Source organism: Podarcis cretensis (genome assembly GCF_951804945.1).
Source record: "Podarcis cretensis genome assembly, chromosome: 14".
NCBI classification, from domain to species: Eukaryota; Metazoa; Chordata; class Lepidosauria; order Squamata; family Lacertidae; genus Podarcis; species Podarcis cretensis.
The window spans coordinates 34671224-34697565 of record NC_137183.1 but is presented as its reverse complement, the minus strand read 5'-3'; the positions used below and the strand labels follow the sequence as shown (position 1 = coordinate 34697565).

The 26342-nt window shown below is 42.9% G+C and overlaps 1 protein-coding gene across 37 annotated transcripts in view; it reads left to right on the top strand.

The window, feature by feature from the left end:
- The window catches only part of RBFOX1 (RNA binding fox-1 homolog 1), a 1485186-nt gene that overhangs the window by 1224009 nt on the left and 234835 nt on the right, over nucleotides 1-26342 (top strand). The window contains exon 1 of one of the 37 annotated variants that reach the window (XM_079952547.1): nucleotides 22364-22384. The exons of the other annotated variants lie outside the window; for them this stretch is intronic. Coding sequence (XP_079808673.1) covers nucleotides 22382-22384 — 3 coding nt within the window. The 5' untranslated portion in view covers nucleotides 22364-22381. Of the gene's footprint in view, nucleotides 1-22363; nucleotides 22385-26342 lie in introns of those variants that run through there. 37 annotated transcript variants of the gene reach the window in all.

Here is a 26342-nt window from a genome sequence, read left to right as displayed (position 1 = left end):
GCTTACAGAGTAACTTCCCTTCCTATCTCTCCATCTGCTGTAGTTGGATAAAATTACTGCTGTTAGGTGACAGTTGAGGGAGTAATTTTGTAGATGAACTGAAGAAGATGCCGTCAGTACAATCTAAAAGCACTGCTCCTGCATGACTTCTACAATATGACTGCAGTTTTATTTCCAATCCACCAGGTGTTGCCATAGAACACCCAACAAAAGCTACATGTGCACCTACACTGCCAATTCTGTGTTTCTGTACATAGTTGCACCATGGTTTTCCATAGGCATCACTTCTCTGTTCCAAGTGGCTGGGTCTGAGGATGAGGACTAAGGCATTGAGCCATTGTCTTCGTGGAAGAGCTGGGCTTTGGAGAGGATAGGAACAGAGGTGGCACCATTTACTTATTGTGGAAACTGTTTCCAAGCTTAAGGATGAGAAAGGGAGAATGGGTAGAATTGTTTAGGAGACTAGGAAACCTTAGGAGGGCTGAGGATGTTTGAGTTGGAGAAGGAAAGATCACAGGCAGATGAATTATTGGAAATAAGGGCAGAGCACTGGTGCCTTCATTATGTATCTTTGGGCGCCAGGCAAAAATGTTTCTCTATAATCAGGCCTTTGGCTGATTAATATTCTATGGCATTTTACACACACACACACACATATATATGGTTATTGGTGTGTTTTTGTTTTTGTTCTATTGTGCATTTGTTGTTCTCATTTTGTATTTTTATCTTGTGAACCATATGCAAATTTCATAAATTAATAATAATAATAATAATAATAATAATAATAATAATAATAACAGCTCTGACAAGGGTTGGAACCCGACAAAGGCCTTTTAAGTCTCATTCACCAGATGACCTCCAAGCTTCACACGCTCAAGGGGAATTTGAGACCCTTAATGGAACAACCCCCAGACCTGAAGATAGACACTCCTATATTCTATGGTATCCATCCTGGTGTGCTTTCTGCTGTGCTAGACTGGTGAAGTGTGATGGGTGGCCTTTGGTTCCTCAGGCTCAGAGTACGGCACCCATGAAGGTCTGGGCTCTGGCCTGGTGGTCCAGCAGGTTCATTCAGGGGCTTCTCTCCACCAGCCTCATTTGCAGTAGTCCCCTGATCTTCATCAGCCAGCTCCAAGCCTTGTCTCTTAGCTGGTGCCTCTGCAGCTTCTGACTCTATATCTAGACTGCTGCTGGTTTCATGAAAAAAAGCAGGGTCAGTGGAGAATGTGGGCTTGGTAGAAGGGAAGTGACTGGGGAGGGGGTGTAACTTGGCCCCCACACCTGAGGTTCCCTATCTGTGATCTACTACAAGAGATGGGAGAGAATGGTGAGATCTACTAATCCATCATCCTGAAGTGGCAAGGTTATGTGTGTGACAGTGGTCAATAGTGGTAACAACATTTCTGGCAGTGATTGGTTGAGCTGCTGTGATGTCACAGTGGGATAAGGCAAAACTTGGGCTGAGCTGTTTAGAGGCATGGAAGGAACTAGATGCTAGGTGATGGAGTGGATTGAGCTTTGGTGTCTATTTCAGGGAGGGTGCTGTGTGGCCCAACCAATGAGTGTCAGGGAACCAGCCAGCAATAAATCACATGAAGCAGGTGAAGTTAGTTCTTTATTAGAAGAAACAAGGCCTGCTCAGGGGTGCCAGGCCTAATGAGCATAGCAACTCTTCTCGGTAGGTCTTGCCCCTATGAGGCAACTGTGGAGGCTGAAGATCCCTGTCTTCCCACAGCTGCCTAAATCTCATCCTCCCTGGGGTCCTTCCCAAGCAATCTGAGACTATGCCGACGTGCCTGTCTCTGCTACTCCCTCTTCCTACCTCTTCTTCTCCAGAGAGAACAGGGGGGAGGGGATCTCATCACAGCAGGAGAGGGAGAGACCCTGGCTTCTTCACCAACCTGACTCATCTCTGCCGCTTGGCCTCCCTCCTCTCCTGCTTCCACCTCTGCTTCTGAACCTCTGTCTGTCACAGACTCTCCAGGCTCAATAACCCTGTTACCTCTTCAGCTTCCAACACCTACTCTTCCCAAGCCTCTGCCACTGACCACTCGTCATCAATGCCCGGGCTCTGAGTCTTCTTCCCTTGCGGGTTCCCAAGCTGGTGCCTCCCACCATTCCTCTGTGCCCAGCCATTCCACGACACACAGAGAGAATTATTCTCACTGCAGCATTTGGAGATAGAAGTTTGAGGGGGCTGTGGTGTGCTGAGGGAAACCAGCATAGGAGGAGGAAGAAGAAACAGATTTCTAGTTTAAATTCCTAACTGGGGGAAATCCTCTGAAGGACATAATAATGCAATATTAATTTTATTTCATATGTATTGTCAAACACATATGTCAAAGTATTTTTTTTTTTTGGGGGGGAGACCCAGAATGGGAGGGGAGGTAGGGTGAGAATGAGCACCCTCTGAACGATCCTGTTCTTGTAAGATTGGATCACAGTTTAGGCTTGATAAGCATAACAGAGGTGCTGTGATCAGGCACTCAGAGCAAAAGTCCCTTGCAGTCATGGTGCTGTGCTAATCAAAGGGGAACTGTGGATAGAGCAGTTTCTCTTGATGTGGTTTTATCAGCCCAGTTTCATGTAAATCCCGCTACTTCAGCTTTGTCCAATCTGCCTGTAGCTTTGTTCTGAACCTTTCAGTAACAGTTCAGTGAAGCAGAAAGAGCTCTGTGATATTATAAACCTGCATGCTTCTCCCCCCCCCCCCTCTTTTATTCATTGGCGAGGAAACAGAATATAACAGAAGTTATTTATTTATTCACTTACCTATTTAGGAAATTGCTGAAACCATTTCCCCTTCTGCGCATATTTCAGAAACCTGTGTGTGTGTATCTGATGTTTATCTTCAGAAGTGAAAAGCGGGGGGGGGGCACCATTATAGTGAAAAGATAATATTACTGTTGTGTCTAATTTATTTTGGTACATTTGGAAAGCTCAAAAGGAGAGGGAGGGAAGGGAGACAGACTTGTTGCTTTGCAGTGCCAGGCAGGCTGCAAGGAACACCTGGGAAACGTAGTTTCTCCAAGGGACTGTTGGCATTTCATCAGTAGAGAAAACTACATCTTTCTGAGGCTGCTCTTAGTCATTCCAGGTTCTGGAGCACAGATTAATCTTCCTGCCTTTCATCTTCTTGCTTGCCAAAGCTTGCTACCACTGCTATCAAAGCCTCAGCCCAGTTAATGGGTTGAATATAACGCTGTGCCTCCATTTTCTTGAAAGTTTCTGTCTCCTACAAAAGAGACTTGGATTTTTCTGCCTTGTTCTCAGAGCATTTTATAATTTGGACTGCAGCAACAAGTGTGGTATGTATTTTTCTGTAAAGCAGTTTCCCCCCAGCACCCTGCAGCCTCCCCAGCTGCCCACACTTCCTGTTCTGAACGAAGTCCGCTGGGAGGAGTCACTCCATGATGTCTTCCCCTGGTCTTTGATCGAATCTTGGGCACTTGGAAAAGCTATAGAGTTTAGACCTCTGAGGAGATGATTTGTAGTATGAAAGATTGGACACACACAAGCACCCCTTGGCCACATCAAAATATACACATTTTGCAAGGCCATTTCCCCAATATAATGTGTTTATGTAATTTTCACAAATACATGCATTTTATGCAAATTTCACCATTGTATGTGCAGTTTTGTACATGTTGCTTGGCTTATTTGGCCAGAGAACTGCCTTGCAAAATTTGGAGAAGTGTGAGTTTTGAAGAGTAGCCATGTTTCACTTTGTGAAATGTTTTGGAAATTGCAAATTAGGTAGGCTCACCTTTAAATGTGAACTGAATCTAATTTCTCCCGCATTCCTATGTCACACTGTCTCTCACTGGGACCCTCTGTCTCATCTGGCAGTTGTTTTTGCAACAAACCATGAAACACGCTCACTACACACCGGAAACCAGACATGAGAGGCAGGGGCAGCCCCAGTATTAGACAGCTATGTCAAAACAGGACAGAATCAGGAGTGGAAATTGCCAATGTTTGCTTATTCATCCCATGTCTGGAATGGAAATCAATCTAGCAAATACAATCGGTATCCACTGTTGTTGTTGCTTTCAGGCTGCAAATGATATATAATCAATCATGCCCCTACCATCCATTTGCATTGAGTTTCCTTTACATTGAAATGAATGGAGTGGAATAATCCAAAGGCAATGTAACTTATGTAATTAATTGCCTAAGTTACGCAAGTTACTTAATTTCACCACAGCAGACAGGGAGATTAATAGCACCATTTTGGGTAGAAGATGAACTGCAGGGGAAGGGAAGCAGCGGTGCATGTGACATACAGTGGTGCCTCGCAAGACGAAAAGAATCCGTTCCGCGATTCTCTTCGTCTAGCGGTTTTTTCGTCTTGCGAAGCAAGCCCATTGACGGCTTAGCGGATTAGCGCTATTAGCGGCTTAGCGGCTTTTAGCGCCTTAGCGGCTTAGTGGATAAGCAGATAAGCGGCTTAGCGGCTTAGAAAAAGGGGGGGGGAGGGGAAAAAAGTCGGAAAAACTCGCAAATTCATTTTGCGAAGCGCCTCCAAAACGGAAAACCCTTTCGTCTAGCGGGTTTTTCGTCTTGCGAGGCATTTGTCTTGCGGGGCACCACTGTATAAGGGGCAGAGCACAAATGGATCCTTTTTACATCCCAAATCATTGCTTAGTCTCTCGGACCACCATGCGACACTATCTCACAAGCAGTTGATAGCTGCTGTTTCAAACTACAACCAGCCTATTAATTAGGCTCTCACCTTTACCAGACACCTGCTTTCACTGGAAGTGTCAATTTAAACCCGAGAAATTCCAAGGATGGTGTTGCATTCAGTTTCTTGCTGGGAGGCACAATGAGCCCACTAAGTCCGAGAGCATGAAATTTCCCTTTAGTCCCACTGCTTTGATATGGTCGTTGCCTAGCAATCAAGAAAATTAGAAGTGTGGAAAACATTGATAAAAATGGTGGTGTGTTAAAAATCAAAGTGCTGAACCATTCAATCGACTTTTAAGATAATAAGGATGCTAGGCATGTTGACCTTATTATTATTATTCTGGAGGGTTTGAAACATTTGCTGCCTGCATGGAAAACTAGAAATAGATCACACACACAACTCTGGACATGGACCATCTTTGAAGTGTGTGTCTCATATAGCCCCCAGTTTGTGATGGTGCCAAAGTCTGGAAGTGGGGGGGGGGGTTCCTGATACCTTGGGAATAGGAGGATTGTCATGCCAGCCACTCCAAAAAAGTAGGGACAGGAGAGGAATTTGCTAGGTCAGCTTTTTGCAGTCTAATTCGATGCTCCCAAATTTTATCGCAAATTGGAACACAACTCTCCAGCACATTCTGCACTTCTCGGAATTTTGTGATGTGATTTTGTGATGTGAAATGTGCACATACAGACACATGCAAAGTGTGTGTGAAAAGTTAGCATTTCACACAAAAAAATGTGCATATTTATATAAAATTTACTTTGTACCATTGCAGGGTTTCATGGAGAATAAGGTTATCATATGTTATATCTCCACTATGCCCCTGAATGTCAATTGCTGGGAATCCTAAGCAGGTAGAGTGCTTTTTGCCTTTCTGCCAGCATCTGATTTGCCACTGTGTGAACAGGATGCTGTAGGGGGGAGGGGAATGAGGTGTTAGCAGAGGGGGTACTACCTCTGGTGGGGACACGTCATGCTCCTTCTGGAGTAGTTTGTCCACCTTTGGTCCCCAACCTGTAATCTGATCTCACCTGTGGCTCCTAGAAGCCATCAGCATTCAACAGCAGCAATACCCCAGCTTAGACTGGCAGGCTAAACCAGTTGACGATAGCTGATGGGTCTCTAACCCTCAAGGAGTTAGGGACTACCTCTACATGTGAAGATTAAGAAGGTGGTTTCTCCATGTTTTATAGAGGGATGTGAGGGGCAGGTGGGTTCCTGTCAATCTGGGAAGATAGTGCATATAGGAGAAGGAAAACTGTGATCCCAAACCTCTGCTATCTTGCAGGATATTTTCAGGAGAAGAAAAGGCTAAGGAGTAAACCATACACAAATCCAGAATGGATTCCCTAAGATGGTTGGATGGCACCTTGTACACCTCCTTCCGGCAACTTCTGTAGTCAAGCTGGTACCAGACGTATTGCTCTGCTTTCTTTTGGACCACATTGGTGAGGTGGGCAGGTCTTGTCATCTGGACAGCCCAGGACCTCCATACAAACTGCCCAGGCTTGAGCCCCAGGCAGGGCACTTTGATGCTGCTAACACAGTGGTTTGACTTCACCCTTGGAGGCACACTCCATTGTCTCTCAAGACAGATGCCAACAACCAGCCAAACAGAATGCTGGACCAGATGTGCCATGGGTCTGATCCAGCAGCCAGGCTCTTCTTATGTTCTAGTTTCTACAGACTCACACATCACTCTTTGTTCCCCAACCTGGCAAGCATCATCAGAGTTCAAGAGGACATTCCAGCTAGTCAGAGACACTTAAAGTGCATAAATACTCAAGGTGCCAAGCAGGGCTTGTTGAAGGTGTGGCTCAGGAGGAAGTGTGGTCCAATTCCGGAAGCTGACAGGCAGAGGCCAGCTAGAAAGCATGGTGTAAAGAAAGGAAATGGGGGCCTGAGATGGTGGCAATGAAGAGTGTGGGAAAGAAGATTTGAAAGAGTAGGTCATTCAAAGCAAGGGCAGGAGGAATATAGGGTCAGAGCAAAGTGACTTAAAGTGGGAAGGGAAGAAATTGTTAGTTTCTTCTCCCGTTAGATTCACAAAATGTTTAGGGGTATGTGTACCCCTGTGTACCCCCAGAAAAACGCACTGTGTGTATTGCACACACAGAAAGATAATAAAGATAGAGAATGCACTGATAATTAAAACATTTAAACAGCCATGCAAATATAGCAGGCTAATCAAAACACCTCCTATAAATAAGATTAAATGATCAACTTAGAAATATTAAGACAAACAATAGAAATGCAAGAATATACTCCAAATCATCATCATCAACAACAACATCCAAATATTGCATTACCTTGCAACCGACCAGCATTTGACAGAATTGTTTTGTAAATTAAAATACATCATTTGTTATCCTTTCCTACACGATCAACTACACAGAAATTAGTGGGACAGAAAATGAGTTGCCATGCATGCATGGGCAGGGACTGCAGAAGCTGAGGTTTGTGAAGTTATTTGAATTAACTAGCCACATCTTTGGCTGCAGGCAGCTAGCTTTAATAGGATCTGTGAGAAGTGCAGCTTCTGATCAGTCTGCTGACAGGTGATGGGATGGCAAGGAAAGAAGAGAACTTAACCCCATGAAAGTCTCAGCGAGTTTCCTCTGTTGTCATTGCAAAGCTACTCTAATGCCTAATAAGAGAAGGTACATCCTCTCTTATGCTCTGTGCATAATCTTTCCCCTGCACTTCTAGGGCAGCCTTCTGCAATGTTGGGTCACCAGTGGTTGTTGGACTACAACTCCCATCAACCCTCACCATTGGCTAAGCTGTCTGGGGATAATGGGAGCTGTAGTCCAACAACAACTGGGGATCCAAGATTGAACACTTCTCTTCTAGGGCAGCACTTACTGTCACAATTAAAAGTGATATGTTTGGGAATGACATGTACCCAACTAAACTTCCCTTCAGGGAATTGAGCATGGGTGGACTTTGCTCTCTCCTTGTGTCATATTGGGCTATATTGTGGTTGAATATGGAACTGGAATTAGGAACTGGAAGACCTGAGTTCAAATCCCTACTCAGTCATAAGGCTGGCTGAGTGACCTTGATTCACTGTCTCTCAGCCTAGCCTAACCCACAGGGTTGTTGTGAGGATAAAATGGGGAGGCAGAGTAGCATATATACACCATCTCAAGCTCTTTGAAGGAAAGGTACAATATAAATGTCACAATGCATAAAAATAACTATAAATACTTGGTCTCTGCTGGTAAGTACTTATTCCCCTGGTAAAGAGCTGTAGTGAATCCTCATTTGCGTTTTGGATGATGTGCTTCTTTTGGTTTGCCTGTGTTGTTTATGAGGAGTACATGATTTGCATTCAGAAGATCTTAGGCTTTAAATTCCCCTTTTCTGCCTAAACAAAATCCCATCTGAGGAATTTGGCATTTGAGGATGTCACTGTGAAGTTACCTGACCTGCACTTACTAAAATAAAAATAATTCCATTTTAACTGCCAAAGTGGTTTCTGAGTGGTTTACAACCACACACAACCACACTTTCTCTCACACATATCCATATGCACATGACTAAAATATTGAAAATCAGTCAAAACAGTAAAATAAGCATCCACAATTAAAATGTGCAATGAAAGAAACCCATTATAACAGTGCAACACTTAAAACAGTTAAGGCAGCAGTTGAAACAGGGAGGGTTCAGGTTAGGGGCATCCATGTGTAATCAAGGTGTGTCTTCAAGAGTCAGTGGAATACCAATACAGTGGTACCTCAGGTTACAGACGTTTCAGGTTACAGACGCTTTAGGTTGCAGACACTTCAGGTTACAGACTCTGCTAACCCAGAAATAATACCTCAGGTTAAGAACTTTGCTTCAGGATGAGAACAAAACAGAGGCAGCGGCACGGCGGCAGCGGGAGGCCCTATTAGTTAAAGTGGTACCTCAGGTTAAGAACAGTTTCAGGTTAAGAACGGACCTCCAGAACGAATTAAGTTCTTAACTTGAGGTACCACTGTAGTGATGGGCCCTCCTGTATTTCAGCAGAACTGTCAGCAGATCAGAACTAAGAGCACAATCCTAACTATAAGTATTCAAAATTACGTCTATTGGTTACACTGGGTCTTACTCCCATGTACAGTGGTACCTCGGTTTAAGAACAGTCCTGTTTAAGAACAATTTGGTATACAAACTCCCCCAAACCAGAAATAGTGTCCCAGTTTGAGAACTTTACCTCAGTCTAAGAACGGAACCTGAACGGTGGAAGCGCACCGGCAGTGGGAGGCCTCATTAGGGAAAGCACACCTCGGTTTAAGAACGGACTTCCGGAACGAATTAAGTTCATAAACCGAGGTACCACTGTAGATGGGTTTGGTGTTGCAGTTAAAAAATATAACGTGTTTCACAGTTTCTGAATGTTCTGGTGATGTTCCCAGTTGAAAATGGGCATGTGTGTGTTTTGAGTGAAAAATGTATGTAGAAGTCCATATTTTGAGAGAAAATGCTTTCTCTCACACACACATTAACAGGATAATGAGGATGCAGGAAGGGACAGCTGATGGATGAACACATAAAAAGTGGCAATAGGCCTGAATAGGAAAGCTCACTTCTCTCTCTCTCTCTCTCTCTCTCTCTCTCTCTCTCTCTCTCTCGTATTAACCCTTTGTTCTTACAATGTTTAATATTCCATAAAGTTATACTATATGTCCAGGAATAAGAACTCCATTCCATACTTGATGAACTAAAATGGAAAGCCACAGATTTACTAAAAGAAAATACCCATGCCACTGTGGGAGGAGAAAGGGAGACATAATTCCTTTATCTACCCAATTATAATATGCCTCTCCCCCCCACACACACACACTAGGGTGCTATTGCCTCTGTACTCGGAGAAACACCCAGGTTTCTTATTGATCCACATCAGGCTAATTTAATCAGATCAGAGACTTTAAAATATACTGCAGCCCTCTAGAATTAAATAAAGGTGGTCAAGACTATAGAGCAGTTTTCTATCTCCTTTTATTTGGGGGAAGAAAGAGAAGACTTTATCATTAAAGGATGTCTGCATCCACTGTAATTAATTCTTTAGGGCTGACTGAAAAGATAAAATGGTGGTGGATTTACATTTCCCTTGCATGCAGAAGGACTTTTGTTCAATTCCTGGTAAGGTCAGGTATGTCTGGGAAGTTTCTCTGCTTGAAAACTCTGAGGGCCCCTGCCAGTCAGAGTTGAAAATACTGAGCTTGATTGACCAATGGACTCACTTGGTATAAAGCAGCTTCCTGTGTTCCCATGTTGCGTCTTGCTTCAGCTTTAGCAGCACTACCAGAAGGAGCATGTGCCTTGCATGAAGAAGGTCCTAGGTTCAATCCCCAACATCTCAACGTTGGGCTCATAATGTCCCCTCTCTGAAAACTATGAGTCACTGCCAGCCAGAATAGATGTTACCATAGAGCAATGACCCTTCCATAATAGACATGGAAACTTGTGAATTCTAGTATCAGCACCAGAGTCTTGTTCTGTGCACATTTTCTTTCTGCGGGCCATTGTGCCTTGTCCTATGCTTTTGGAAACTTCAGGCAGAACTCACACTCGTTACACTTTGCATAAATTCTAGGGGTGGCGATGGTAATAACCAAGGGAGGCAGCCTACTGTGAGCCACCAAAGTTTGGAAATTCTCATCATGCAAAAGCACCATGCAAAGCTCTTAATTGTAGAGAGGGAAATTTCAACCAGTAGATTAATCAACTAAAGGGTTTGATTAACTAGGCAAGGTTGCAATTTAAAGGAACAATTCCTTATTTTTTAGGTTACTCTGGGTCTTGTGTCTGACAGTAATAGGAAATGAGGAAAAAAGAGGGGAAATAATAGAGATGGCTTTTTAGAAAAACAACACCAACAGTGTGGTAGGTTTTTTGCTATTTTGGTAAAAGGGCTAGCTTTTCTTCATTAAATTATTAGTTCTGCTGCTTCCTTCAGTAGCTCAGTTATACTGAGGTTTTAGTTACTTTCAAGTTTAAGTGAAATGGGCTGATTAGTCAAAAGGCAAACTATCAATGGAAAAAATCATAATAGATTGCTGTCCCCAGTTATTTCTATTATTTAGACTGGCAATTATCAACCGGAATGTAGACAAGACTGCCTCTTTGTTGTTATCATCAGTGACAGAATGTTTTCCATGGAATGCCTTTGTCCATATCTTCATTAATGAAATTAATGGGAAGCTATTTTCCTATGAGCTGCTTCTCACACCACCCATTAACTTACATGGGGGGGGGGGGAGAGAGAAATCCCCATTCAAGATCAGCTCCCATTTGCTTCCTCTAGCAAAAGCCAAATTGTACTAAATTAAGAAAACAAACCTGTTTGTAAATGTTAATCTAATGGGCTGCTAAACTCCCATGTGAAGTGAATGCGGCACCTTTGTATGGGCAGATTATATATTCTTCCTTGTTGGTGGGGAGGGGGCACAATTGCTTTTGTTTAGTCTCCCATTTGAATAATACATTTGATTGCCATGGCAAAATGTAGCGGTGTGCGCTCCCGCCTCTGAATAGTGCCTAATTAACGGGTGGTAACAAGGCAGGATTTGCCCTCTCTCCTTTCACCAGCGATCATATACATGACAGTCCCTTTATCTTCCTTCAAAATTGACTTGCTCTCCTGACCCTTAAGCGGCTCTTGTTTTGTGTGTTTACTCCTCTGATGTCTTTGCAAGCCTGCTAATTTTCGGTGGCACTTCGTAGCTGCTTGTAATTAACACATCGAACACTGAAGGAAGACTCCGGCTCACAGATGCCTAATGGAGGAATGTTTTCTTCCAGTAATTATATGGCTTCGTTCTGAGCTATTTGCATTGACCTGCGAGGAATCCAAGGCATGCCTCCCCCCCCCCCCTGAGAACAAGTGTGTCTGTGCTCTGAGGTTATTTCAGTAGCAGAGAACAATACAAACATTAATGGGCCAAGAGAATGCAGCTCTGATGTTATATGGAATTCTGGGGTCTGTTTCATTTATTTGGGAATAAGTGTACAGTGGTAAGACTCCGCTAACCCAGAAATAGTACCTCGGGTTAAGAACTTTGCTTCAGGATGAGAACAGAAATTGTGCTCCGGCGGCGTGGCGGCAGCAGGAGGCCACATTAGCTAACGTGGTGCTTCAGGTTAAGAACAGTTTCAAGTTAAGAACGGACCTCTGGAATGAATTAAGTACTTAACCCGAGGTACCACTGTACCTGTACATGTACATGTACATATCAACGTATCAACCCCAGACACCATGATTAATTGTCAGGGATTATGGGAGTTGGAGTCAAGCAACATCTACAACGCACCACTGGTTTTGCAAGAGTCATGACATATGGAGTTTTTCAGTTTAGAGAAAAGGCAAGTAAAGAGGGGGACAGTGTATAAAATGATGCTTGGTTGTCGAGAAAGTGGATAGAAAAGTTTTTCTTCTGGGGGTTCTCTCGCTGTGAGAAGTGAAGTTACAGGGAACGAGGCAGAGGGCCTTCTCAGTAGTGGCGCCTGCCCTGTGGAACACCCTCCCATCAGATGTCAAAGAAATAAACAACTATCTGACGTTTAGAAGACATCTGAAGGCAGCCCTGATTAGGGAAGTTTTTAATGACTGATGTTTTAATGTATTTTTAATCTTTTGTTGGAAGCCGCCCAGAGTGGCTGGGGAAACCCAGCCAGATGGGTGGAGTATAAGTAATAAATTGTTGTTGTTGTTGTTGTTGTTGTTGTTGTTGTTGTTGTTGTTTCTCCTTTGCATAACACTAGATCTTGGGGACATTCAAGAAAGCTGAATATTGGAAGATTCAGGACAGATGAAAGTCAATACTTCTCATAGCACATAGGTAAACTATGGAATTCACTCACACAAGAAACTTTAAAAGAGTGTTAGACAAATTCTTGGAGGATAAAGCTATTAATGGCTACTAGCCAAAATGGCTATGTTCTACCTCCAGTGTTTGAGGCAATGTAACACTGTTGCTGGGACGCAGGTGGCGCTGTGGGTTAAAGCCTCAGAGCCTAGGACTTGCCGATCGAAAGGTCGGCGGTTCGAATCCCTGCGGCGGGGTGCGCTCCCGCTGCTCGGTCCCAGCGCCTGCCAACCTAGCAGTTCGAAAGCACCTCCGGGTGCAAGTAGATAAATAGGGACCGCTTACCAGCGGGAAGGTAAACGGCGTTTCCGTGTGCTGCGCTGGCTCGCCAGAGCAGCGATGTCACGCTGGCCACGTGACCCGGAAGTGTCTCCGGACAGCGCTGGCCCCTGGCCTCTTGAGTGAGATGGGCGCACAACCCCAGAGTCTGTCAAGACTGGCCCGTATGGGCAGGGGTACCTTTACCTTTACTTAACACTGTTGCTGGGAATCTTAGGTGGAGATAATGGTGTTGCACTCAGGTCCTGCGTGTGGGTTCCCGTGAGCACCTGGATGGCTGCTGTGAGAACAGGATGCTGGACTTGGCCTGATCCAACAGCGTTCTTTGGATGTTCTTATGTTCATGTTTTTATCCCAGCCCAGAATTTTGTGGACACCCAAACTGTCTGTGGGCACCTCATGAATACACAACAACCATACCCACACCACAGCTTATATTATGTTGGCTACAACAGAGTGCATATTTCATGCCTACTGTCAGCAGGGGGAGAAGTTATGAGATGAGAGCGCATGGGCACCAAAGAGACATTGGTGCCTCCTCGTCTAAATCAATGTTGAATCCCTTGTCTGGTTGCACAGAGGAACGTGATTCAGGATAATAACCCTCTCAACAACCTTGCAAAAAAATCTGTTATTGTACACAAGCCCTTAAGATCAGCTCTAACAGCAGCTGTATTATTTCCAAACACAGAGATACTTGTTGGGGGGGGGGAGGGGCAGTTAAAGGTTCATGTGGAAATGAATAAGCATATGTATATTTGCTCAGCCCTGGTCTAGTTAAGTGACTTCCCTATAAATGCCCCCGTACCCCAAGAATGTTTTTCAACCCTTGCCAAAATGTTTAAGATATTTACATCAGGAGGAACCTCTCAGTTTCCATTGAATTAGAGAAAATCAAGTGACTAAATGGACTTGTGTGAAGCCCCCACGCAAGCATGATAAATTTTGCAAGCTTTATTGAAAACCTTTCAGGTTCTTTAGTAGCTTCAGATTTTCTAAGAAAGGACTTTCAAATCTCCCCCCCCCCCCAAAAAAAAAAATTCCACTTGAGGTACAATCTACTGACTTCTTAATTATGAACAGAAGCCCCCCATGTTAAAACTCATTTAAATGCTCTTATATGGGATTATTTGTCTGAGGAGGAACCTGCACACTGGTTTCAAATTTTTGCTTCAGACACAATTTTGGTAGCAGTTCAATATTCCACTTAAAATGCACACAAAATAGAAAATCTGGTGTGTTGTTTGTTTGGAAGCAACAACAGCCTTGTAATGTATATATATAAACTTGCTAGGTGCAGATTGTTTAATCTTGCTACTTTAAATAAACAAATTCCATGTTTGCATATTGCAAAAGTGAAAAACGAGTCCAACCACTCAAAACAGTCAGCCAGTAAGCAAACCCATTTGTGATGGTGAGGGCATTTGTCCAAAATGAAGTCTGTATTCTTTGGCGCCTTTATGTATTATTATTATTATTATTTTATTAGAATATGGTCTTGAGATTTTAAAGCTGTAATACACACTAGGACATGAGAAGTAAGAGGAAGATTGGTAGCTAGAATGATCAACAGTGGGGCAGAAAAAGAACAGCTTTTTTTTTTTTTGAAGGGGTTCAGCCTGGAATAGTAATGATAGAATTGTCTGAATCAATAACTCTCTTGTCGGCCCCATGTCTGATGTTCGAATCAGTCAGCCCTTTCCTGTGAGAGCTTTCCTGAGGAATATTGAATTATTTATTATTTGTATCTCCCCCACCCTTATCTTTCTGAAGATTTTTCTCTGTTCCTCTCCCCTGCCCCCCCATCTTAGTAAAATTTGTTTTTTATGTTGTCAGGTTCAATGATGTCTCCGCTTTGATAAATAGCAGTAATTGGGTGTACTGCAGAAGTCATGTAAAAATGTATGACTTCAATTACATCTAGAACATTTTCCCCCTTTATATTGATCTTTCCCCTCTGTATGTAAGAGCTGTTTTTCCTCGCCTGCAGTGTTGAGGTTCCCCACCTTAAATAATAATAAAAAGTGGAATTATTATATGTTCATATGTTGGCATGCACTTTTGAACCCATTCATCTTTTAAAAAGTTGGGAGGCACCCATGCTAGTGCCTCAGATCAGTTCTGCCTGAACAGCAATTGAAAAATTAGTCATTCTGGAGAGAGAAATATTCATATTGTATTCCAGGCTGGATGATGGATCGCACAACTTAAAAATTCCATCTTCTCTCTATCCTTGTGTCTCCCATGCGAGATAATGAAATGGGGATGGAGCGGCCAATTAAGGGAATTGCTTTTCATTAATTGTTTTAATTCAAATGAGAAAGAGACATGGGTGACAAAAGTCACTTTAGTAAGGCTGAGTTCCGCTGGTGTTCTGTCTTCCCCATTCTTTGGGGCTGTGCTTTGAAATTTATTTCGCTCTGGTGCCTGCAGGAGAAATCCTTTGCTGGTGTGTTCATCGCTAGAACACTGAAGTGTACAGTGACTTAAAAAAAAAAAAAATCCCTGCTTTAGCCGAGTCGCAATTTAGGGAAGTGTCTGGGCCCATTCACTCACCCACTGCCTCTGACCCCATTTTTAATCACATATAATTTACTCCATGGGGACACTCAGATTTCTTGCAATATTCTTCACTCTGTGTGGTTATGATTATAAACCATCAAATGGATTTACAAAACTAGATTTGCACTGCATCCCAAAGGCACAACTCCACTTGATTAAGAAATGGGTGTCTGCGAATGTTTGACCTGTGTTGATAACATTGCTAGAGTTATTTTGGGGCGTTAAGAACTCAGCATAACAAATGCTCTTAAAAGCCATTCCTCCCTCCCCCTCTCCCTTGCTAAGAACCTTCTCCACCATCCCAGACTAAATCTGAAATGGCACATTTAAACCTTATAAGAGAAGAGACAAACAAAAAATAAAAATGCCCAGTTGACCTTAAAGACTGACAAATGTATTGTGGATTAAGCTTTGATAGAATAAAGCCCTATGTCAGATGCATGCTCTAGTAAGTTGGCAGGTATAATACAACACCCATACAGAGAGAAAGGGAATATGTAAACAGTGGGGTCAAAGAGGCAATGATACAGCATTTCTCTCTTTCAAAAACCCCAATGTGTGTAAGGTAAAAATAATTCATCCCCTTCCAACTAAAGAAACATTATTGTAGCAAGAAAGTTAGCATGTAAAGAAAAATTCCTTTCTGTCGTGCAAAACCCTAATCAAGACAGAGCCCAAATTCAAAAAGATGAAATTTGCTAACTGCTTTAAAAGGAGCTGGTTAACTTAGGCGTGAGTGAATTGAATGGGGAAGTGGATATTCAGTAACTGAGTCTGCAGTTGTTACTCACTCGTGGTTTTCTTCTGTGGACCATTCTAATATTGGGAGCTCTGTCTGTAATAAGCAGGAAACCTACAACAAATGCAGCTTGTCCATATTTTCTGTGAAGGCAGGAATGTGTATTTGAACAAACTTCAAAACCGAGCTGCCTTTCATTTCAAATTTGAAGGCAGAAAAGACCAACAGCAGTACAAATAGTGTGTTGGGGAAGAGGGTTGTTTTGTAGAAATGTTTGCAGCATAGCGCTTCCAGTGTCTTCATCTCCCCACCATGTAGAAAAGTGAATGTGTATGTGTAGGGGATTGATGATCATTAAACTTTACTGGCCTTTCTAATTCCATTACACACACACACACACACACACACACACACACACACAATTATGTTACTGGGTAAGAAACATAAGAAGAGCCTGCTGGATCAGGCCAATGAGCCATATAGTCCAGCATCGTGTTCTCACAGTGGCTAACCAGATGCCTCTATGGAACAGACAGCAGCACCCTCAGAACTAGGTGTCAGTAAGGCAATGAGACTGGTGGACCACTGCCCCATTTGCCCTAACAGAGCAGCATCCAATGCCTCTTAACCACTACACCACACTGGCTCTAAGAGGGTCTAAGAGCAGTAGTCTTGTAATCTGGGTGAACCGGGTTTGCGTCCCCGCTCCTCCACATGCAGCTGCTGGGTGACTTTGGTCTAGCCACACTTCTTTGAAGTCTCTCAGCCTCACTCACCTCACGGAGTGTTTGTTGTGGGGGAGGAAGGGAAAGGAGACTGTTAGCCGCTTTGAGACTCCTTCGGGTAGTGATGAAGTGGGATATCAGATCCAAACTACTATTCCTCCTCCGCCTCCGCCTCCGCCTCCGCCTCCACCTCCTCCTCCTCCTCTTCTTCTTCTTCTTTTAGGATTGATCCCTTTGTGTGTGCAGGCCTTTTTTAACTGGATCCTGCCCACTTCAATAACTTTCTTTTCCTGCAGCTTGCTAGACAGGATGATTCCCCCCTTTCCTTCTTCCATGTCCTGTTCCTGGGTGCCTCCCACCCTGCCATTTTCAGGGAAAGCCTCATTGCACAAGCAGAAGTCCTTGTGCTGGGTTTTTGCTGGCAGGGCTCATTAGGTGAATCCTGCCCTTAGACTACAATGATTTCCAGGTTTCTGTGATTGTATTTATATAAGCCTCTGCTCTTTGTTGTTGCCTTTGTTGTCAGTATGGAAATTTTGCTCGGGGTTTAATTTGTCCTTTTACATATTTTGTGTTCTCTCAAATATGGCTTATATTTACTATATTATGTTGAGCTGTGTGTGTTAAAAAAAGAATTCAGCTTTGCTTATTTCCCTAAGTTAATGACCTGGTTTTCTTTTATCTGATGAAGCTGTTTAATTACCTGATTGAGAAAAGGGAGGGGGAGGGAGAATCTTGATGAAGCTGATGGCTTTAAGATTTTATTTATTTATTTAAGACTGCAGATGCCCTCAGTGAAAAGATGCAGGAATTTATTTTAAACAACTTTTTCGAGTTTGAGGAGAATCACTGTAAATTAGCTTTACCCTGATCTATAGCCTTGTGGGGGTTTCAATCCGCAGTGTTCCCAGGTAGGGCTGGGAATACGCCCAGTCTGAACTCCCAGAGACTCTCTGCCAGTCAGAGTAAGCAGTACTGAGCTAGAAGCATCACTGATCTGACTTGATAAAAGGCAGTTTCCTATGTTCCTGTTCTCTGGTGCACTCAGAGAGGCAGAGGTGCCAGCTTCCCAGTGTAATCGAGGGGCCTGACGTGATGGCGCCTGACATCCTGGCATTGTGCTTGCAACGTTGTGAGGAGCCAGGGGGTGGAGCTGGACACCCTCTGAGCATTGAGGGGGGGCCAGCCCCCTCAAAACCAAACATCGGGGGGGGGGGCGAAGGAGCTTTTGGCCCATAGGAGCTTGCTCTTATGTACAGCAGGTTCTATCCAACATTAGTCCTACCGAGAGTAAAACCCACTGAAATGCATGAACACAGCAAACTTAAGTTAATTCATTGTTATGCATCTACTGTACTTTGAGTAGGATCAATACTGGATGCAACTTGGCTCTTCTTTCTGCAGGAGATTCCCATTCACTTCAGTGGAGCTTGCTGGTCCTCGTGGGCAGCCATTTGTGGGAGCATAACTATTTCTTCAGTTGGGGTGAATGGGAAAGAGCTCTGATTGGGATGTTTGCTTAAATCAGGGTAGGCAACCTAAGGCCCAGGGGTCGGATGAGGCCCAATCACCTTCTCAATCAAGGCCGCAGATGGTCTGGGAATCAGCGTGTTTTTACATGAGTAGAATGTGTCCATTTATTTAAAATGCATCTCTGGGTTATTTGTAGGGCGTGGCATAGGAATTAGTTCATATTCCCCCCCAAAAATATAATCCGGCCCACCACATGGTCTGAGGGATGGTGGACTGGCCCACGGCTGAAAAAGGTTGCTGACCCCTGGCTTAAATCACGACATTCATGCAGATTAAAGTAGAGACCAAATGTTCTGCTGGGGAAATCCTGAGGGAATATTTAGCTGAAAATTAGTGTGTGTGCGAAGGGGAATGATTAAAATTGTTCTGAATATGGGAGACCGGAGTTGTGTGGAGTATAGACGGGCATGGGCGTAGCCAGGATTTTTGTTGGGAGGGCAGAACCAACATGATTGGTCAGTTAAGTATTTCTATTGTTTTACTTGATCTTGGGGAGGGGCAGCTACGCCCATGTAGACAGGGGAGAAATCCATTCACTCCTCTTTTCACAGCAGACTAAACCCATCCCAGACTTGCTTTCAGATTGGAAACTCCCAGTTATTTGATTGGAACTAAGCTCCCAGTTATAAGACAGGTTTTTCCCAAAGATGACCCATGGGTACCAGAGCAGACCTCAGATATCACCCACCACCCTAATATTTTAATAACAGTGTTCACCTAGGCTAACTATGCATGAATACACAGCATGGTTCTACTATTACCCACAAAGATAAAATTGCACCAGAATTCCAGTGTTGTTTTGCTGGTGCTATCTGGAGCTGTGTGCTTGCAAGTAAGCAGGACTGAGATACATTAGTCCAGTATCTCTTCTCCCTGCCTCCCCCCCAAATTTAACTGGCTTTGTTCCCAGTGGTTGTCTCTGAACATTACAATATCAAGAGCCAAGCAAGCAGAATCCCACAGTTAATCAAAGGTGGGAGATTGTTAACAGTAATTTATGACCTTATTTAAGCATGCTTCCTTAGTAATTAGTATTGGTTCTGTGCTGTCTATTTAATTAAAATATAACGTTCATCTGTTGTTCACCCACATGGTGTTCAGGAGAGGAACATGACCAAGTGCCAGTACAGTCTTTGCTCAAGCAACATGACCAGTGACATCAGCTGGACTGTTTTCGTCTGATTGAGGAGTGCAGGATGTGGTCCAAGAAATTTTTAATTATGAAGTTCACTGAATGAGGAAGGTGGTTTTCCGCTTCTAATGGAGCCGTCAGCCTCTATATTTTGGTGGCATCAATATATTAGTGATACTTGCCCATTATTTATTTACCAGACCTCGAGTCTACCTTTTGGGGTGCCAAGAGTGATCAATAAGGGCATACAGACTAAACTCCTTATCACTGGCTGCTACACAAACATTCTCTGTTCACTGTCCCACCATTGCAATAACCCGTTTTTGGGACACTTATCAAAAATCTCCTCTTCATTATCATTATAAACTATTTTGGTTTCCTTGAAGTTCCCAGGAGCCTCTGGATCTAACCAAAGGAACATAGAAATATAAGAAACTGCCCTTTTTGAGTCAGATCCATATCATTGCTCCATCTAGCTAAGTACTGACTACATTGCTATACTGACATTACCAGTATAGCAAACCAAATGCTTCAATGAAGTTCAATGAAGTTCAGAAGCAGGACAGGAGGATAATATGCTCCCATGGTCATCTACTTCCCAGAAACTGATAATATGAGACATTTCAGGTCTACACATAGAGCTTATATTTTGTTATCGTGTCTTGTAGTATTTGATAGACTGGTTCCTTGGAGATTCCACCAAGTTATTTTATATGGATCTATGATAATGAAAACTGATGGGAGAAATGTTAAGACAAAATAAATGCACATTTTCAGAGGTCTTTTTCAACTGGGGTGTGTGTGAAATGTAAACATTTCTTTGTGATTCCTTGTATTCCCTGTCAAAATTGTGGAATTAACATGCATAATGTTAAGCTTTAAGATGGGTGTGAGAAACCTCTGACCCTCCAGATGTTGCTGACCCACAGCCATCAACAGCCTCAGCAAGCATGGGCAATGACCAGGGATGATGAGAGTTGTAGTTCAGCAACATTTGAAGGGTCAAAAGTTCCCCACAACTGGTTTAAAAAGAGAAACCATTATGTGCAGCAAGTGAGGTCATACCTTTCTTGGACTAGTTTAAGATCAAAATTCTGGAAGTGGCCTTTTGAGTTTCATGACACTATTATTCAGGCATAGATGTTAGAGGCGATTTTTCAGAAAAGATATCAGGTCCTACCCCACTGCTGTCTGAAGGAGTTAAGAGGATTTGGCATGTGATGAAGCTGTCTAACCATGCAAATGTAAGGGAGGCATGTCACATAAACTGATTAATTTACTGAAGATTGGTCATTACTTGCACATTAATGGAATGATGTAAAACCACATCCAGCTTTGTGCTCTAATGTTTCCAGTAAGAGAAAATGGGTCCATTCGGCAGCTGTGTGATTTATCTGCAGGATTGTGTATGAAACCCTAGTCATATGAAATATGTGGCATGCAGCCAGGCTGATGTTCATCTGGTAAAGTTGAGAATATTCTTTAAAAAGCAATGTATCTGGAATAACTTGAGGGTCTACCTTCCCCCCACCCCCTGCCAGGTAAGGAAGCTTTGCTTGAAAGGTTTGCAGTTTCATGAATGGCTGACTGAGAAGTTGGAAAGTATTGTTTTTTGAATAACAAGTCTAGTTTGAGCATCACTAGTTTCTATCCTTGTGTCACTGAGACTCAGAATTGTCTTTCCCACCAGCGATTGCCTGTTAAGGAACCATAAGCAGCAACACACATGCACACACACAACCCCTATTGTTTTAGATTTTCTTTCATATCATGTAGGTGTCTATGCCACGCCACCCACACAGTAAAGCAAGTGAGCTGTGAAATATATTCATTGTTAGAGTACAGGGGAAATGGAGGCAAGCAATCGGCAGTAATAATGTAAGACAGCAAAGGGAGGCTGCCAGCATTACCTGCTTTATTTGGGTTGCCTTTTTCATTATAGGTTCGGGAAATAGGCTGCAATTCGATTATGGTATGATTTGGGGAGGGGGGACTGCTGTGGAATTGCTTGCCGCGCGCTGACCCTGTCACAGGAGGATCAAATGACGAGTCAGCTCAAATAAAGTTTAGAGTGCATTAACTGGACTGAGCATTCTCTTCCCTGGGAATGTGACTCTCCTTCCCCCTCCCCCTTCTTTCTCCTCCTCCTCCTCCTCCTCTTCTTCATTTCCCTGGGTTTTGTAACTGCTTTTCGTAGATATTTGTACCTTAAGGCAAGAAAGAAAGGAAGGAGAGGGGGGAAAAAAGAAGTGGAGGAAGGAAAGATTGGCTAAGATGTATCGGAATGAACATCGGCAGCCAATGGGATCCTCTCCCCCCCCCCCCCATGTTCGGATTGCGGCTTCTCTGTGGCTTGGGAAAGTAGCAGCATGATTAATAACAGTGAGAGAGCTGCCTGTTGGATTATTAATTTTCCGTCTCTTCCTTCTCCTCTTGCACATCCCCCTGATGCTTTGCCTTTAAAAAAAAAAGGGAAGGGAAAGGAGGGGGGTGGAAGCATCGTAGTTGGGGTGGTTATTTTTGTATATATATCTCAATATATATATATATATTTAAAAACTGACCAGGAGCTTCTTGCTAGCTAGTAACAAACTCTGGGCTATCCAACCCTGCAAAGGGGCCTCCATCTCAGTGGGGTGAGTGCCTGTACAATTAAAGAGGAGTGAGCGAGAGATTCTTATGTATAATGGGAGGAGGGGGGGAGATTTAAAAAAAAAAACGAGAAGGAAGAATGAAGGGAGGGGAAATCAAAGCACAAGGGCAGCCTTCGTCTCTAATCTCACTTAGCTCTTTAACTCCTGGAAATACAGTTCAGGCTGAGCCGGAAAGTCAGAAAAGAGCAACGTTGATGGGCAGCCATCCCACATGGTTATGGGGTGGGGGCAAACAATCTTGTTTCTGCTTTCCAAACTAATTCAAATTGGCCCCTTTGAAGCCTTGATTGCCTAGAGAGGTTGCAAATTGATAGTAAATGGGAGTTAATGATAGGTAATGAAACAAGCGGTGCATTTTTTTCTTTCTTTCTCTTTTTTTTTCCCTCCCCCCCCCCCCCCCGCTTCTCCTCCTTGCTAGCTGAAAAATCATTATCTTGGTATTTGGTGGGAGAGCATTTCATTGTTGAACTGGAATCCTCTTGCCTAGCGCTTGTGCCTGTTCTTAATCATGACGGCGGTATGATATCAGATAACGGCAAATGCTCAGCGATGCTGGAAGTGTGGAGGTCTTGTGCCAAGTGGCTTCTGGTTTGCGCCGTTCTGCTGCTTACCAAGGGGGTGGTAATATCATTTATAGCCTGTATGTCATCTCCTCGGGTCTGTCTTTTGATTCGTTGACCGGGTCATGTGTCCAGCTGGTATAAAAGAAAGAGGTTTGGTTTGATTTTCAGGTGGGTGGAGTGTGGGCTAATATCATTTTCCTTTCGAGATTCACAACTTAACAGAGTTTCTGAGAGAGTGATAATGCATTTAGAAGCGAGACATATTTGCATGTTTAATTTATTGTTTTTCAGATATAGATAGATAGGTATAGATATATATATATATATATACTTTACCCTTTAAACGAAAGAAAGCTGTATGTGTATTGATAATAGCAATTATTATTTTAAAAACAAAAACATATAAATAATTCCCATTAATAGATACTGTGTTAAACGAATCAGTGTTCATGTTTGTGTTGCTATTAATTATGAAGAGAGTAAGCCAAGTTTGTGGTTGATTTTGTATTTTTTATTTCTTTGGGGTGTTCGGAGTAAGCTTTGGAAAAAGTGAATCGTTTCATTCTTTGCCCAGGCAGTGAATAAAGAGAGCAAAATGTATGGTTTTTCTTCCCCAATCTCAAAAGTTAGATCACTTCCATTTTATCATGGCTTGTTTAGGTCTTGCAATTTAAGCCAAGCAATCTTCACAGTCAGAGAAATGTGGATGCATTCTTAACCTAAGAGACCTGGTGTACATTAGAGGACTGATTTGCATGGAGAGGTTTATTTCTGCTGTAAATCTACCACCAGTCTCTTTTAGGGAGTAGCAGCTCTGCAGAAAGATCCGGTTACCTCCTTGTATTTTTAAAATCTCTTTTGAGTTAAATGCATAATTCGAGGCTGGGTGTGCCCTCCTTTTGGGACGGTAGTTTCGCAGATAATAAGGTCTTGTGATGGCAGACAGGATGTCATACTTAATTTCCATTTAATCTTCAGAAGGAACTCTTCCTAGGATGGACTGATTCTCCCCACCCGAGTGGCATTCCCCAAAGAAATTGTTATAATGCAATTAGGAAGATGGCAATGGCAGTCCCAGTTTCAAAAATATGCAGGATGCCTTGAGTATTTGTATAGGGTGTTGAGATTATGAGTGCATTGTTAGTAAGATTTGTCATTGATTGATTGCTGGCCTCTGGTGGGTCTCTCTTGCTTCTGCCGCTCGTTTTCTGAAATGTTAGCAATATGACGTTTTGAGATGTGAGAATAGCACAATACTTTTCAAGGCTAAATGGAACAAATGAGGTCCCCCCCTTGCAAAAAAAAAATAATAATAGACCAATGATTTTGTTGCATTTTGTGTTGCATTTTGCTGTAACTGTTCATGATTTAATTGCTGTCATGCGGTGACAAAATATATTGGTGGTGGATGCAAGAAAGCCTTCTATAATTGGTGCAGTTTTCTTTTGACGCTGGTTTCTGTCGAGTGTAATCTTTTTCTCTGGTCTTGCTAAGTAATCGAATGATGACTGTATAGTAAAAACGTTGCTGCGTTGTGACAATTAGTTACTGTAATATCGGCTTTGATAACTGCTTGTGCAAAAGAGGATGGTCTGTGTTTCTAGTACAATTTAAATGGGGTCATTAATTTATTTTGTGTGTGTGTTCTGTCTTTTCTTTTTGCGTAGTAAAAAATTAGGTCATGCAGAATTCAGAGATCTGATTATTTCATTTCTTCAGTGAAACCAATTGTTTTAGTACTGCATAGATGAAATGCTCACATTCTGATCACTTAAATTAGATCATTTCTTTGGTTAATTGGCATTCTCTTTCTCCCTCCCCCACAATTATAGATTTATTAAATGATATATACTAACACTTGTAATCTAGATTGAAACTTCAAAGCTAATTCAGCAAGGGGGAAATCGGGAAGTTAAATTAATTTGTCATTGGGGGTAAGGATGGGGATGGGACTCAGCTGGAAAAGATGGTGATGACAAAACCTGATTTTTATTTCTCTTCTCTGTCTTTATTGGTTGAAGCTTCAAAAACATCAACAAAACTTGTATTATATTAACATTTTTTCCGTCTGCCCCCCCCCAAAAAAAAGGATGAAGGAAAATATCATAATTCATCATGTTGTGGGCTAGAACTATGTATAATAATGCCTATCTAAGCATTGGTGGGATCAGTTTTTCTTACCTACTCTTTATATTTTTCGATTTGATTAAAGTTCCACCTTCTGCAGTTATAGGAACTTTCAGATATGTTATCTAGGGTTGTAACTCATAGAATCACCAAGTCTCAGGATCAAATCTGGAGTTTCCCAGGTTTGGTATGAGTGTATGGGGAGGGGGTCAAAATCTCATGGAGAGCGACCCAAATCAAGGGGACAGGATATTATTTCTTTGTCATTTGAAAAGCTTTTGCAATGACCTCTCCTCCATGCCCAGCAGACTTCCAGAGCCTAGGTTTGATTTTTTTTCTCTCTGGACACACTATTGGAATCGGTCCCCTCATGTCCTGCCAGGTTCCACACACTAATCTGCCATGCTCTACCTCATAAAATCCCAGGAGACCTGGCAATGGTACTAAATGCTACTGTACATGGGACTGCCTCTGCAGGTGGTTCAGAACCTCCAGCTGGTGCAGAATTCAGGCTGCTCACTGGGTCAAGACGCTTTGAGCATATAACGTCAATCCTGGCCCGACTACACTGGGTGCCATTTAGTTTCAAGGCCCAATACAAAGTGCTGTTTTTTTAATCTATAAAGCCCTAAACAGCCTGGGCTCAGTATACCTGAAGGAGTGTCACCACCCCCATCGTTCAGCCTGAATACAGAGGTCCAGCTCCGAGGTCCTTCTGGCGGTTCCCTCACTGCGAGAAGTGAGGTTATAGGAAACCAGGCAGAGGGCCTTCTCGGTAGTGGCACCTGCCCTGTGGAACGCCCTCCCACCAGATGTCAAGGAAATAAACAACTACAGTGGTACCTTGGGTTAAGAACTTAATTCATTCTGGAGGTCTGTTCTTAACCTGAAACAGTTCTTAACCTGAGGTACCACTTTAGCTAATGGGGCCTCCCGCTGCTGCTGTGCCGCCACAGCAAGATTTCTAGTCTATCCTGAAACAAAGTTCTTAACCCAAGGTACTATTTCTGGGTTAGCGGAGTCTGTAACCTGAAGCTTCTGTAACCTGAAGCATCTGTAACTCGAGGTACCACTGTATCTGACTTTTAGAAGACATCTGAAGGCAGCCATGTTTAGAGAAGTTTTTAATGACTGATGTTTTAGTTTGTTTTTAATATTCTGTTGTGAACCGCCCAGAGTGAGTGGTGAAACCCAGCCAGATGGGTGGGGTATAAATATTATTATTATTATTATTATTATTATTATTATTATTCAGCTCAGTTTACCCCATATGAACCAACCTGAACCCTGCAATCACCATCTGAGGTCCTTCTTCTTGTTCTTCCTTCATGTGAGGTCCAGAGGGCAGCTGCACGAGAACTAACATTTTCTGTGGTGGCCCCTCGTTTGTGGAATACTCTCTCCAGGGAAGCATGCCTGGTGCCTTTATTGCATATTGTTAGGTGCATGCCTGGTGCCTTTATTGCATATTCTGAGGAATGC